Source organism: Microchirus variegatus (assembly GCF_963457635.1).
Source record: "Microchirus variegatus genome assembly, chromosome: 2".
NCBI classification, from domain to species: Eukaryota; Metazoa; Chordata; class Actinopteri; order Pleuronectiformes; family Soleidae; genus Microchirus; species Microchirus variegatus.
Genome location: NC_139803.1, coordinates 12,595,997 through 12,612,388, shown reverse-complemented (window position 1 = coordinate 12,612,388; position 16,392 = coordinate 12,595,997). Strand labels below are relative to the sequence as shown.

Genomic DNA, 16,392 nt, shown 5'->3' with positions numbered 1-16,392 from the left:
TTGAATGTATCGCTAAGTAAGTCTTCTGAGAAGTTTAAATAATGATTCAGTATGTTGTTGTTGCACAGGAATGTGTTTATTGCTAGACATGTAACGTGTATATAAAAGCTAAATATCCTGCAGATAAAGGTAGAGCTCAGTTAGGGCTGTGTGAATAATAACAGGCATGTATAACAATATGCATTTCTTACATAACATGAAAAAGTTCAATGTATATTAATATAATTGAAAAACAAAGACGTGAAGCAATACCCTTGTTGTCTGTTAAAGTGGAACTTTGCGAGGTGTTGGGCAGCGATGCGTCATGTGTAAATCCATCCTCCCTGTTGTCGTTGCAGAGGAGTTTGATAAGGAAACCGGACAGGTTCTCAGCGGCATGGACAAACTGCCCCCAGACCTGAAGCAGTACGTAAAGGGGGACAACGAGCTCTTTGACAAGGAGGTCGTAGAGTGGGACACCTTGCAGGCGCGCAAGGCCCAGCAGGAGAAGCTGGCGTTAGCCGCAGCTGCAGCTGCCGCCGCCGCCGCTGCTGCTGCTTCGGCAGCATCCAGCACCTCCACCACTTCCTCTTCCCCTCAGCCCATGAGTATTGAATCCACCCCTCCAGACAACACAGGTCAGAGTCATGCCCTCGATAAAGGGAAGAATACTGAACAATCAATGCTTCTGTAGCGGTTTGTTTTATGTAGACTTGAAACTATAGCAGGAAAATTTAACATATATGCATTTACATGATTACTAGTCTCTAAATTGTGCGGTCACAAAAACACACACAATATTTTACACGGGAAATGGAGTGTGAAAGCAGAATTAATTTTGTCTGGATTACATACCCCCAGGCTGATCACTGACCTTTTATTACAGCAGTGATGTCCATGACTTTAGGTTATTTTGCTCCTTTTCCTTCTTTTTCTTCTAGTTTGGACCAGTGTTTTATTATTGTTGGGGTTTTTTTCCATAGCTGTTGTAGCTCCATAGCTGAATGATCATATTTCTTGCATGAAATCAACGTGTGCGACACACCAGCACTATCTATCTAATCATGTTTTTGAAAGGTAACCAGAGCTTGCTGATCATCTGCACTGGTAAAATTGTGTTGCATGAACAAGGCTTTTTATGATTATAAAAAGATTGCAAAATAACCTTGAAAGAAGTGGGGCAGTTTTAGCCACTCCCTTAGAAACATTACTGTTTTTAATATCTCATAGTTAAGATTCAATGGTACACTCACAGGTGGTATATATTCTCAATTATGGTGGACAACATGGTGTGATGATTGGTAAAGTATTCAGTGTGTTGTTGCATTGAAATCTAACCAAACATAAATGAATCTCATTTTATTCTCAGGGGCAATTATTCAAAATAAAAGCGCTCTACATGTTTAAGACGCATGGATAATTCAACACAGTTGTTTTGGCATTTGTGTCGTTGCCAAACGAGACAGCATTAAAACTTTTTGTATGTCAAAAAATAGTTGAAAAGTAGGAACCATCTTTGCTCTGCATGTGTCTTGATGTTTGCCGATGCCTGCTTGCAGCTCCCCAGCAGGAGCCGGAGTACATGGAGCAGCCGTCTCCCACCAACGACTCCAAGCACCTGCAGGAGGACACGGAGCGAGCCATCTCCAGAGCTGCTGCCGAACAGGAGGAGAGAAGCCCCGAGGCTTTGTTGAACGCTGTATGTAAAACGCACTCAAAGACGCACAGTTTTTGCCTCACTCACACGCCAAGTCATTGTCACCACATCGTGTCTTTCTATCTGTTTACGCAGCAGCTAAAAACTGTGATGTTATTTTATTTTATTTGTTCATCCAGAGTAAATCTCAGGGGTTAATACTTGGAACTTAGGATCAAATGGTGTTTATTGTCCAAAGTGCTTAAAGGATAGTATAGTATTGCAATTAATATGAAAGGTAAACACTGAGAAGATTTACTGGACTCCACAGTGCTGTGGAGATTAGTTTTTCATCCTAATGTTGTGTTATATCAACTTATCCCTGATATGGTTTCCTCTCATTGCGAGTACAGCATCACAGCAGCGTTTTTAAAAAAGTTTAACGGGACAAAAAAGTCTGATAATCTTCTAAGGAGTTGGTGGAGACCAAACCAGAGCCAAAACAATTATAATACTGCGATCAACATCTAAATGAGTGTTTCCCAAAACAAAAGTTTTCCACAAACGAAAGTAATTATATCCGCAAGAAATGCTGATATTATGGAATCGGTCTCGTGCGTCCGCGTCTGCGGAATCGGTCCGCAGATTTTAGCCATTAACGCGATAACTGGAAAGGCGTTTGAGATTTTTTTTATGGGTCACATACCCCCTGTAGATGATCCCTATTGATTTTGAGCTGTCTACCATTATTATTAATTAGTTAATTAATTAATTATATAAAAACCATATTTTCGCCTGTATCTTCCAAAGTATTGCAGGTATTGGCTTCAAATTTTGCATGGGCATCACATACCACCTGAGAATTATCCCTATCTTTGTAGCTTTATTATTAATTAGCAAATTAATTAATTTATTATGCTAAAAACACATTACCGGCTTTATCTTCCAGCCTGATGGAGATATTGCCTTCAAATTTTGTACAATGATTCATGTAACAACTATCTACAAGTACAATCATTATTACTTTGGCTATGATTGGTAATAGTTACATAATAAGTTAACTGGTTAACTTATTAGTGAACACAGAAAAAATAGTAAAGGCATTTTTTCTTTATTATTGAGCTCATTTGGACACATTGAGGATATCATGGGTTTATTTAGCACCTATTCATAATATTTATTACATTATAATATAAATGTATTAATTATCATATAAAAAATAGTTAAGCCTCCATTTCTTTATTAATGCATTGAATGGAAAGTTTGAACATGTATGCTTTTTCATGAAATTTAATAAACATAGTGTATGCTTTTTCATGAAATTTGGACACTTTGAAGATATGGCAGGTGTGGTTAGCATTTTAATATTCATAATATTTAACAAGGTATAATAGGTTAACTAGTTTTATTAAAAACTAGAGAGACATTTATGAGTTCAGGTATTCTGTGTTCAATATCGAGTTTATATGGATACTTTGAACATGTATTAAGTGTAGTCAGCATTATATCATAATATTTAACAGTTATTTTGTTGAATTTATTAATAATTAATTAAAACAGTTAGTGGCAGGTGCGAGTGCGTATACTTTGGGTATATTGGAAAGTTGAGGATTGGACAAGTTCGCGGATATACCCCTTGCTGTCGGCCCCCGACAGCGTAGGCTAGTTCCTGGGTTATTAGTTACAGAGAACCAAAGAAACCAGAAAATATACACAATTAAGAAAATAAATCACATAAGTTATTCTTAAACCCACTTAAATCAGTGAATATGTTGGCAAAAAATAGTTGGCTTTAGTGATTTTATTCCCTTCACCAGGTTTAGAGGATAGATTCGAGCTCCGGGTTTTGTCCAACATTGGAACTGCATTAGAAATTGCGCTTTTTTTCTATGTAGAGAACGAGAATTATTACAGAAACCCCAAAAAACCCTTTCATTGCACATCAAGAAATATGAGTATAATAAGAGGAGCTTAAACAAATGTGAACTTATCCTTTATTCCCTATTACGTGCTAAGTAAAGTTTCTTCCATTTCCTGAGCTGTTCCTAGTATGACTAAAGAATTTAGTGATAAGATCTGAGAAGTTGAGTTCTGAAAAGTCAGCGTCAGCAGAGTCAGTTTTAGGGAAACCACATAAAGTCTTCTAAAGTTCAGATATGAAATGAATTGATTTGATGATTACGATATATTTTCTTTTCCACTCGTATCTAATGTTCCATGTCTTTCCATCGGTTCTCTCTCCCTCCTGTGTCATCTGTCCATTGTCTCTACAGTCTGTCCCCTCTACCACTTTCCCTCAGCCTGAGATCCAGGTGAGCAGCCCCTCCTCTCCTCCTCATGACCTGGTCATGGAGGATGGTTCCCCCGGACAGCGCACCGTAGAGGTGGCCATTCCTCATGTGGGGACGTTTGTCATTGAGTCAGAAGAGGGGGGGTATGATGATGAGGTAGCGCTCTCCCTGATAAATCCTCTCTCCCTTCTTTGTGCAATGTGCTGAGACGCCTGTGCATATTTCATACACGGAGTGGGGGCTTCATTGCACATTCGCATGGTTCGACACTAGATTTGACACTTTACGTGGACTGACTTCTGGGTTGGCTTGTGGCTTCAAATTATGTGCTATCGGACACCGTCGTCTTTCTTGGTGGTTCTGTTTGACCCTGGTCTAAAAGTTTCCTTTTTTTGGGGCCGTTCTGCATCTTGGCACAGGGGCAAGTTAACCATCACCAGAAACCCTAGGAGCTGCTTCTTCTTTCACCCGAGGCACAGACGCCAAGACCACAGTGTTGGCATATGAATAACTAACTGTTGAATATTTCATGTCAAATATTTGATAGGAAATTAAATGCACCAACATGATCTTTATGACCACACACAGATTTCATGTGATTATAGAATCATAATATCTTTCAGTAGCTGAATATCAGTGCGGCCCTGTGCCGAGCTGGTGTTAATATCCGTTTTGTGTGACACAGTCAAAAGTGGACAGATCTATGTACAGTTTTCAATTTTAATAGTTAACAGTTTTGAAGACATTGACCAGTTGTGACAATAAATCAGGTACAATTTGTTTTTACCTTGCCACATTTGAAAGATGATAACATTTCTACATGTTCAAAGTTAGGTTTTACAAATCAAATAATAATGAACCAGTTCCTCAGAAATTAGCTTCTGCCAGGTTTCGTCTCCACAAGGATTTTGCCAGAAAAGGTTCTAAACATACAACACACAAACATATTGATACGACTGTACACTCTTAGAAATAAGGGTTCCAAAAGGGTTCTTCTACAAGGGCTGAGGTTCTACCTGGAACCATTTGCTTCTGAGAAACCCTTTCCTGAAGAAAGGGTTTTTTCAACAGTTCTTGGTAACACTAATGGTTCCAGTAAGAACCATTTTGATCCAGAGAACCCTTCAAAACCCCTTTCCTGACAAAAGGGTTTTTAACAGGTTCTTGGTGGAACCCTCCAAAAGGGTTCCAGGTGGATCCTTTATAAAAAGATTCTACCTGGAGCCAAAAAGGGTTCTCCTATGGGTACAAGCCGAAGAACCTTATATGGTTCTACTTGGCACACAATTCTAAGAGTGTATAGCCATTCTAGTTAAAATCACTCGTTGGGAATGCATATTTAGAAATTCCCCTATTCCCTCACTATTTTGGTCGCGATTGTCTGCATTTTTCATCCAGTTTGAATCCAATCCAAAACTAAAAATCTTCAACTTACTCACAAGATATTCCTGCTGCCATTCAAATGCCATTTTCTCCCATTGAAACTTAATGGAAGCCTCTGATCTGAGCTGTGGGAGGAGTTGGCAACCAAACAATGGCAGAAACAGGAAAACAATTCCTGGTGGCGTTACAGCTACTGGAGTTAGTGACCCAAAAGGGTAATAAAGAACCAGAAAACAATAGTTGGAAGTACTCGGCATTCCCAGCTGCATTTTGTCGGGAAATTCACACGTTCTCCTCTGCATTTAGCATGAGAAAGTCAGGTGTGATCATTGAGAGTGGTCACTGGAGACAGATTAAACTACCTCTCATAGTCAGAGCTGTCCACTAGTGATCAAATCACTCAAACACAAATGTTAATCCAGGTCTGAACTGGACCTATACTGTGTTCCTGTGGAATAATTATCATTAGTGACAATTCCAGCCTGTTGTCTCATGTCCCTGCACTTCCACTGAAGTGTCACGCGGCTGCCTTGGGTTCCCTCCCGCCCCCTATACACACACTTTCCTCATGCGGGCTGTGCATCGTGCCATTGAACCAACTGGCTTTGTCTCTCTGTCTCTCAGTCGTCACTCTAACCAGTGCATGGATTGCTGAGTGGTGCCTGGCATGCCCCCCCCCCCCTCCCCCAGTTTGTGGTATGCTTTTACCGTAGTGTCTTGGAGCACATAACATGGAGGGTTGGCCTTGCTTAGTTTGTCCCGAAGGACCTTGTTGTTTTGTTTAACATGGTTCCTGCTTCCCGGGCAGGCGATGATGACCCCCAACATGCAGGGTGTTATAATGGCCATTGGCAAATCCAGCAGCGTATATGAAAAGAATGGGCCCGAGGCGGCTTTTTTTAAGGTACTCAACATACTCTCATTTTACCAGTTCCTCATTCCATCTCCACTCCCATTTTGTCTTTCCCTTTTCATTTAGAGTGTCCATGTGTACTTTCTTGCCGAATACAGAAAAGCAGAGCACTGTTTCGCAGTAGCGTTTAATCGCTGTTGCACTATTTGGAGTCAAATTCTCCAAATGGAATGTTATAGTTGTTGTTGTGCATTGCAGACTCTAAACTGCTTACCTCTGCAGGGATGCATTAGATAATTGGAATCAGCCACATGCGCTCAATATCTTCCTCTAACTTGGTGTAAGAAAGGATCCCATTGCTATAGTCTCAAAGTGCTACTGGAAGTAAATACTGAAAAGAAACTACATGAACACAGGTGCAAAAAAGACATCATATGTTTGTTTTGTTTTTTTTTTAATAATTAAATTGCATGTGTATCACTTTTCCAATAATGAGAAAGAAGACAAGAGTAAGTAAACGGGTGTTGTACCTCATTATTTGACGTTTTATAATACTCATGTACCAGTCGTATGGAGATAAGTACACCCACTGCTGGAATTAATGTTGGCATCCAGCTGTGAATATTACTAATTGAAGCCATATTTTACTAGAAATGGAGGAATCTTTCTTTGTTTTCAGCATGTTATTGTCCACAGTGATTTAGTTCCGCACTTACAGACTCGCTCAGACAGTTTTATTTTGTCCTGCTGTGTATTTATCTCGTGGCGTTGGGAGTTCATTGGACCAGATCTTGTTCAGTGAATCCGAGTTCTTGCAGCACTAATGATTTAATGCAATTGCGTCGAGTTACCTTTTAGGATGTGTGCAGTTAAATAAATAAATAAATACGATCCATATCCATTCCACCCCAAATTCAGTTTTTCCCCCCCGTTTTGTTTCCGCTCAGGCCATAAAGCTGGAGTACGCTCGTCTCCTGAGGTTCGCCCAAGAGGACACTGTACTTGAGAATGACTACCGACTCCAGCACATCATCGTGTACTTCATCCAAAACCAGGCTCCCAAGAAGATTCTGGAGAGGACTCTGCTCACACAGTTTGCCGACAGGAACCTGGCCTTCGACGAGAGGTAGATCAAACACCACACTGTACTGCACGGTTTAACCAGCAGAGGGTAGCAGAGACTCTTTATTTTGATTTTACAGTGTCTTCATTAGCTCACGTCTCACGCTGTCTGTGTCTCATCTGGACAATGCTTTTTAACCGCAGATCTTTTTGATGCGTCTTCCTTTTGTCTTCTCTTTCAAACACAAGCCTTCAGAGACAAATGATTATTATTTTTTCTTAATTGCTCCCAGTAAATCTCAAGCTTCCCTCCCCAGTATCATTGTGACGCTCATGTCCTTGGGCTGTGTTGTTGCTCCGTACAGTCTCTTCAAACTTTTCATCTACACTTGTTGGCCTCAATCCATATTCATGAGATGGAAAAAAAATTGATTTCTCCCTTCTCCTCTATTTTGAGCGGCATAATTAGATTTATGTGTTCATGTGGCCTCAATAGGAGCCTCCGGAGGAGTGTTTCACTTCTCCACTCAGCTCTAAAGAGTGATTCATTAGGCCGTGTTAGGGCCTCGGGGCAGGGTGGACTGTTTCATCTCCTGGAGAAACTCACAATGACTCACCATCTCATCGTGTGTGTGTGTCCCACCCCCCTCCTCCACAGATGTAAGAGCATTATGAATGTGGCACGTGCCAAACTGGACCTAATTAAACCCGAGGAGGTCAACATGGATGAATATGAGGTCAGTAGTGGACTCTTCGGGTCTTTATTCGTCTAAAATGGGAACGTGTATTAATTTCTGTTGTTATGATATAGTGAATATTTTGAACGATCCACTATTTGTGTCATTAAACTTGTGTTTGTCTTCATCAGATGTGGCATCAGGACTACAGGAATTTCCGAGAGACGACCATCTTCATGCTGACCGGCTTGGAGTTCTACCAGAAGACAAAGTACGTGACACCTTTGGAGCACTTTCACTTTAACTTGTTCAAGTTGGGAGTTGCACATATTATTATGGTAACACTTTAGATGGGGTAACACACTCACCTTATTCTACCTCTATGACAGCATGAATTAAGATTTTTCCTACACAAGGTGCTTAATATTTACTAATAAAGGGCTAGTATGCTACTTATGCTTGTTAGTAAGCACCTAGTTAATGGTGAATATGTGTTCCCTAATCCCTAAAAGTGTTACCATTATTTGTATTGTCCATAGCAGCCAGTAAGTGGTGGATTGTCTCCTGTAGAGGGCAGCAGTTCACTGCCTGTGCGGCTCCAAACTTTGTGCAGTCGGGTCATCAAGTTTATGTCTCCTCTAAACGGTTCACACTCACAAGTTCTTAGTACGACTTTGATATTCTTTTTATCAGAACATAACATCTGTGTGTCGACGTTGTTTTTTGCCCTGCAGTTACGTGGAGGCTTTGATGTTTCTGATTTACTCGTACCAGTACAACAAGGAGCTTCTGTCCAAAGGGCTGTACCGAGGTCACAACGAGAAGCTCCTCGGTCACTACCGTCGAGAGTGTTTGCTGGTGAGTTCATTCATACACGAGGCCGTTAAACGGGTGATCAAATCTCTGTTTAAAATCAGCGGATGTTTTTATTCCTTATATCATATTTCAGTTTGCTTTGATGCCACAAAGCGACCACAGAGAGGCTCTGTTTTTGGGAACAGAAGCCTTTTTGTCCCTGCTGTCCTTCCCTGTGATCATCGTCTCTCCTTTGTCACTCCCTGTTCCCTCCCGTGTCAGACTTCCTCCGCTAAAGTGACTCAGCAAAACTGAAACAGCCAGAGATTTCCCCCCTCAATACGGAGCTGTGCTGCTATAATCAAATTGCTTTTGCTGCGATATTGCGTTGGCTTGCTTTCTGCCCACAAGAGATTCCACTGAAGATTTTTCATCTGATACTGACAGATGAAAACCCTTTTCAGCGTTGTGATGTGAGACCCCCCTTTTCATTTCTCTCCCACCAAGCTCCAGGCTGTGGTCTGGTATCATTGGTTAGGGTTGTGGGTATTTTGGTCTGATCAGCCTTGTACTGATCTTCTGCAGCCCCCTCGCTGCTGCACTCAGTAACCTTACACCAGCATTGTGCTTATAAAGTAATCACTGGTGTGGGAATAGGAAGCAGGAGGGCCGGCGAGTGTAAACACATTACCATGAGACACAAGCGTGTCCTCAGCTAACCTCAAACCTCAGCTCTGCACAGCGTGATCGGTCATCTCAGATCTCCGGCCAGAAGTTCTGGCTCCGTCCGCTCAGCTGTTTACCTTCAGCTCTTGTTTTAATTGAAAACACGGCTAACATTGACACAGTTAATGTACTTGGATGTTTTGCAAATCCAGCACCGCAGTCACTGATTCCACACTGGCTCGCTAAAAAAACAAAAAAAGAGAAAGAAAACGGGTCGTTTCCTCGGAGAGAGGAGGTCAGGGAGTTTGTCTGTGACAGCAACGTGTTTTCTCGCCAAGAAGAGGAAGAAAAGCTTGTATCTACATGCATGCAACATCAGGCCCCAGTTAAGCTCTAGTGGCTGCAGGATTACTGTTTGTACTCAGGCCACTGAATACTGTATTTTTCTATTAGAACGAATGGAAAACTTGACTAGAAAGAGCAAAAACAAGAAAAGGCAAAGGTAAAACCTATCGATAAAGAAAATTGTTTGGAGTAAAAGCAATTACGTACAAAATCAGCTAAGTGTTTTCTTGGACGAAGGTGTGTTAGTCATCCTCGTTTCCTCTCCGTCCCAATCTTCTTTTCTGTCGGGAAGTGACCTTGGTTTAGCAAACTGTGAAGGGACGTCTCTCCTCGGAGGAGACGTGAGGCAAACACTCAGCGTGAGGTGAAGGGGACAGGTGAATGCCAATGTTCTGAAACACAACAGGAAGTCACTTATTATTGTTTGGCAAACTGCTTTTTTTGGCCCGCTCAACTGCAGCAGTGGCTGTGACTCGACTCTCAGAACTTCATTTTCAGCAGCTGTTCTCAAAACTCACACCGCTCTGAAATGCTAATCGTTAATTAGCCGTGCTTTTTGATGTCGCTGCTTTGTCAACATGTGAACAAAGTTTGGCGAGAGGCCACGTACCTTCCTTTAAGCTCTTTAACTTTGACTGTGATTGTTACTTTATGTGATTATGGCCCCCATTTAGACCCGGTATTAACATCTGTCCTTGGTGATTCGATCATGTCCAGATTGTGCTGAGTACAGGTCTGCATGAACGCATTAGAGACCGCCTCCTCAGCTGACATCGCCTGACCCAGAGGTTTTTGTTGTTTTTACGATAATCAGCATCCATATGTTGTTGGTTTTTAAGCCACTACCTCAATATTTACACTGATTGTCATATAAAATTGTTTTTTCGAATGGTTAAAATCCTTTTTCATGTTACAGCAGTGTATGTAGAGCTTTGTTTCACTCATTACTGTTCAAAAGTTTGGGGTCACCTAGACAATTACTGTGTGTTTTCCATAAAAATTCAATTTTATTCATCAAAACAGTTGCAAAATCAATAGAAAATATAGTCAAGACATTGACAAGATTAGAAAATAAAGATTTTTATTCAAAATAATAATTTTGCCCTTTCGTCAAAGAACCAGAAAAACTGTTTTCAGCTGTACTAACATCATTGCACAATGGTTTTCAAGGGTTTTCTAATCATCCAATAGGCTGCTAACATGATTAGCAAACACAATGTACCATTAGAACACTAGAGAGATGGTTGCTGGAAATGGGCCTCTATACACCTATGTATATATTCCATTAATAACCAGACATTTGCAGCTAGAATAGTCGTTTACCACAATAACAATGTACAGGGTGTGTTTCTGATTTCATTTAATGTTATATTCATTCAAAAAAAGTGGTTTTCCTTCAAAAATAAGGACATTTCTAAGTGACCCCAAACTTTTTAACGGTTGTGTATATCACAGTCTGTCCACATGTGATCGGATCACTGGGTTTGACTATTAATACCAGGTCTGAACTGGGCTAAAAACATCAGCATATACCAAATCCAGTAACATGTTTGTTTTACGCTTCCTTCCGTAGAAATTAAACGAACAAGCGGCCGCCATGTTCGAAACAGGAGAAGAACCAGAGGTGACCACGGGGCTGGGGATCATGAACGAGCTGGTGGTGCCCTGCATCCCTCTGCTGCTGTTCCACGACGTGGAGCGAGACCTGCTGGCCGTGGAGGACATGAGGAACCGCTGGTGCTCTTACCTGGGCCAGGAGATGGAATGTGAGTTCCGTCCCTGAGGGTTGCAGCAACAGAGTTTTGCCTTGCGCCCCGGTATTTGTGTGGAGTGAAGTTTTGGGTTTCTAAAACATTCCTTCAGTATTGCCAGAGATCACAATAATCAGGCCACGGCTCAATTGTTCCTCCTGGTTGTGTGCAGCTCTGGGAGAGATGATGTTTTACTTTATTTTACATGTTTTACTTAGGCCTCTGGGAATTTAAGGTCTCTTTTTTTAAAGTTAAAGAAGTTAAAGTTAAATATTCCTTCCAATTCATTCTTGTTCAACATTTTTAACCATGACTTTATCCACTTTTGAACTGTAGTAAACAATTTATAGTGTAAAAAAGTGTAGTTTCCCACGGTATAAATACACAAACAGTCAAAAAAGTTATGCTGCTCACAAACAGACATACAGTTGTGGCCAAAAACATCAAGGTAATGAAATCTGGTCACCGAACAACCAGAGTCTCATCCTCTGTTGGTGAGTTTTCCATATTCTCTCTCTCTATAAAACCTATGATAGCAGTTTATCGGTACACTCTTAGAAATAAGGGTTCCAAAAGTGTCCTTCTACAAGGGCTGAGGTTCTATCTGGAACATTCGCTTCTGAAAAACCCTTTCGAGAAGGAAGTGTTTTTCAAGGGTTCTTGGTAACACTAATGGTTCCAGTAAGAACCATTTTGATCCAGAGACCCCTTTCCTGAATAAAGGGTTTTAAAAGGGTTTTTGGTGGAACCCTCCAAAAGGGTTCCAGGGAACCTTTTCAAAAAAGGGTTCTCCTTTGAGGACAAGCCAAAGAACCTTATATGGTTCTACTCGGCAGTTTTAATTCTAAGAGTGTAGTCGTGCTGATATTTCACTACACTTCTACCCATTAAATATAAGTGTTGATAAACGTTTTTTTCATCATATATGCAATTATCTCACTCGCCCATATCCGGCCTGCTTTAAAGGTGCCATATGTAAGAATGTGGCCAAAAACGGTTACTACATTCAAATTCAAAATACCGAGGTCTTTTAGGTTTTGTTTTCTGACGTAACTTGCAACCGAGACTCTACTGACTGCAATGATTGGTAGACGGCGGTAGTTGGCGCCACATGGCAAAAACATGATTTGCAGTTTGCAAAAGATTTTTTTTAATGCAAATATTTTGTCCGTGCTGTTGTTGTTGGTGAGTTCAGTTTGTTATATGAACATTATTCCTAAATCTGTGACATTCGGAGGATTTTATGTCCAGTTGCTTTAGATTTATTACATAATGCACCTTTAACCTGAAATATCCATATTTATGACCCACTAAACATGTTTGTGTGTAGTGAAAACGGAACATGTGCAGAAGTTTGTGTTTTTTTACGACATTCAGCAGATGTGTACATCCTAAAATGAACATGACGCTTGTTTTTAAAAATGGAAAACACTTAGAAATGTGCAGTTTTGATTTTAATATGAGCAGATTAATAAACTGGCAAGTCTAGACTAAAGAGGATTCGGCTTTTATCTGCACATTTCATTATCAGCCCACAGAGAGAATGTGTTCTACCTTTGTTCAGGAAAAAAAAAACACACAATGTTATCACTCCGACACTAATTCACCAAAGTCTTGGTCCTGTTTCTGTTGTGGAACATGCTTTGAAACCACTTGTGATATCACAGTCAAAATATTTTCTCTGTGACCGTCTGTGACTCTCTCTCACTCTCGCTCTCTCCGACAGCCAACCTCCAGGAAAAGCTCACCGACTTCCTCCCCAAGTTGCTGGACTGTTCGACGGAGATTAAAAGCTTCCACGACCCCCCCAAGGTGCCCACTTACTCCACTCTGGAGCTGTGTGAACGATTCAGCCGCATCATGACCGCGGTGGCCAGGACGATCGCAGAGGAGAGATGAGCTCAGACGAGACGACGACGACGACGGCGACTCTCCCCGCCCCTTTTCATTGACCCGACCCCCGGGGCACAAATCATGGACCTCTCTCTAAAAACCCATGCCTTCCTTATCAATCCAGGGGTCACTTCTCGCTTCTCTAGCTGTTTATTTTTTTCCTCCTCCGTTTCTCATTTGCTGCTATCGAATTTTTACCATGATAAATATCGTTTTTCAATTTTACTACAAGCAAAACACTAGAGGAATGAGGGGAAAAGAGTGTAGAAATGTTAGAGGAGATGTTGACGGGGGTGAAAGAAAAAAAAAAAAATGAACTGTGGCCATCGTGCAGTGGTTGATATCCAAGCACATTCTGCTTCAACTTTGTTTAAAACAAAAAGAGTTTAAGGGTTTTTTTTTTTTCATGGTTTATTACTGTTGTTGTTGCCGTTTGATTGAAGCTTCTCCAGCCACGCTGACACAGCCCTCCCTCCTCTCTGTGTGAAGAGGATCACCCCGCTGCTCCACCTCCCCGTTTGGTACAGTATTACCATGTTTTTGTTTTACTTTTCTAAGGAAGTAAGGAAGAGAGAGCCTTTCACATCTTATCAACGGCTCCCCGAGTATCTCAGATGGGTCTCATGTTGTGGACTGCACCAGAACGAGATGTTTTAAGTGCTGTGGTAGATGGCCATGGTCTCCCTGTGGCTTGTTAATAAATCGAGAGAATAAAATTTTATTTATGGCCCTTTTAGGCCAAATAAAAAAAAATGCATTGACCGTGTGTTGATTACTTTTTCTTTCTTTTTCTTTTCTCTCCCACCTGCACATTAAAACTGCTGTAGGAACTGCCAAATTGAATAAATTATCATCTCCACTTTTAATTCTTCTTCACAGGTTAATTATGGAGTTGAGCTGCCTGTTGTATTGAGGACCATCATGTGTAGGATAAAGCGGTAGAAGCTGTGTCGTCTGGGAGCCAATGGCAAGGTTTTTCCAACCCAAATACAAGATTTACACTCTTTACTGTACAATTATTCTAATCCAGGTTGCTTTTGGATATGTTGTGTACATTTATAGGTGTATATTTTGAGTTTTGCTACCTTAAAAGTATAAATTTAGCAACATATTGGACAAGAAAACCTCGCAATATCCAACCCGACTACAATCTTAGAAATAAGTGCTAAGTAGTAGGTTCCACCTGGAATCCTTTTTGAGGGTTCCACCAAGAACCCTTTTAAAGTCCTTTATTCAGGAAGGGGTTTTTAAAGGGTTCTTACTGGAACCATTAGTGTTGCCAAGAACCCTTGGTAAGGTTCCAGGAAATGGTTCCAGATAGAACCTCAGCCCTTGTAGAAGGACCCTTTTGGAACCCTTATTTATAAGAGTGTAGACAGGATGGGGTCTTGACTTGACTGGACGTTGTTAAAATGCTAATGTTTCAGGAATCACAGCTCTCATTATCAGATGACCGTCAATATCTGCCGATAATCTCCACACATTTTTGTTTATTGTCCGAGTCGCAGACAGAAAATTTGCCATAAAGTAAGTATTCTTTTTTTTATATAATTCTCTACTCGGAAGTAGTAGAAATGACTCTACTGTACCAATGGTGCGTCTGTAGGCGCTGCAAATGTGTTTTTGACATATTGTGTGACAGATACAGACATTAAAGCTGCTGTAAAACAAAATAATAGTAATTTCTACTGTCTGTATTGCAGATGCACTCTGTATGCACCCACTTTGTCCTAGGTTAGGTTTCTCTAAGTTCTAAAGAACATACAGAATTCCACTTCTCAGAACATTTAAATGAGTATGTTTTAATAATTGTTATTTGCGTATACCGGCTGTCAGGTGACGGTGAAAACCGCCGTCGCTCTCCAAACTCGTCGTCGTCGTCGACCTCCCGCTGCGATAACTCGGCTCGCTCGGTGCAGTTAATTACAAACTGATTTTCATTAACGATACAAAGCTCCAAAGTGCCCAGCGTGTGAGGCGAAAATATCCAAAAATTTAAATAAAACACTGCTTTTTCGCTGCTTTAAAATGGCTTTTTGATAATAATAATAATACATTTCAGCCTAATTTCCTGGAGTGACTTTAATTTCCGGCGAACCTTATTTACTGCAAACAGCCCTGTGTAATGAAGACAGGAAACACTTGCAGGAGCCATTTTTTTCAAAACATACAATTACAGCCCGCGCTTCCCAAAAAAATTTGAATATGCAAAATTCATATTAGTAGAAATTGCTTTGTGTTAAAATGTTCCGTTCTGCTCCTTTAACGCGGCAGAATGTGATTTTATTTTAGTGACTTTTACTTTAATCAAAACCAATCTCTGTCAGTGAATCACTAATGTGCACCCCCGTATTTGTCATAACCAAGGTTTATTGTTAGTTTAGTTCTGTAAAAAATGTAGCTTTTTTCCCAGATGTTACAGTCCAGACCACCGTCTAAAGATGCCACAATAATATATCTGACCTCAGCCAAGGAGGTATATGTTTTCACCGTTCGAGTTTGTTTGCCTGTCCGTCTGTTAGCAACGTAACTCGAAAAGTCACAGACGGATTTGGATGGAATTTTCAGGAAATGTCCACAATGGGACCAGGAACAAGTGATAAAATTTTTAGCATGATCCATAGAGGTGGGGGGTTGAGCTGCCTTGGCAGAGGTCTGTGCTCTCCGAGTGCTTTTTCTAGTTATAGTTAAAAATTGTCCAGTCTCCTGATGTAAGACTGAAGAAAACTATATATGAACCCTGGACTAAAATGTAATAATGCTGTTAACAAGTGAATAAGCTTTAGGTCATGTCTATAGTCTTATAGAATGTCAGAATGAATCAATATAAACTTTACGTCATCCCTTCGTAAAAGTATCATTATTTCTATATATTATATATAGTATTAAAGGAGCCATTTTTGTCCCCTCTCAACCCAAATAGATTTAATCCGGAGTCCCTGTGATGGACTGGCCGCCCTACGTCAGCGTAGACCCTCCTGTGGAGGATAAAGCGGTAGAACATTCGTAGACCTGGCATGTGTCTGCCTCTGTCTCCCTCCAACAGATGCAGACGCACTCC

The 16,392-nt window shown here is 40.8% G+C and overlaps 1 protein-coding gene across 3 annotated transcripts in view; it reads left to right on the top strand.

Moving 5' to 3' along the window:
* The window catches only part of usp25 (ubiquitin specific peptidase 25), a 30,337-nt gene extending 16,227 nt beyond the window's left edge, over window positions 1–14,110 (top strand). Inside the window, exons 17-26 of one of the 3 annotated variants that reach the window (XM_083885822.1) lie at window positions 339–617; window positions 1,539–1,678; window positions 3,889–4,062; window positions 6,098–6,193; window positions 7,090–7,268; window positions 7,863–7,941; window positions 8,073–8,152; window positions 8,616–8,739; window positions 11,261–11,453; window positions 13,165–14,110. In XM_083885822.1, the coding sequence (XP_083741948.1) occupies window positions 339–617; window positions 1,539–1,678; window positions 3,889–4,062; window positions 6,098–6,193; window positions 7,090–7,268; window positions 7,863–7,941; window positions 8,073–8,152; window positions 8,616–8,739; window positions 11,261–11,453; window positions 13,165–13,337 (1,517 nt within the window). In that variant the 3' untranslated portion in view covers window positions 13,338–14,110. The remainder of the gene's footprint in view (window positions 1–338; window positions 618–1,538; window positions 1,679–3,888; window positions 4,063–6,097; window positions 6,194–7,089; window positions 7,269–7,862; window positions 7,942–8,072; window positions 8,153–8,615; window positions 8,740–11,260; window positions 11,454–13,164) is intronic. The other 2 variants (XM_083885823.1, XM_083885821.1) reach the window with 2 other exon arrangements.
* Window positions 14,111–16,392: the final 2,282 nt, after the last annotated feature.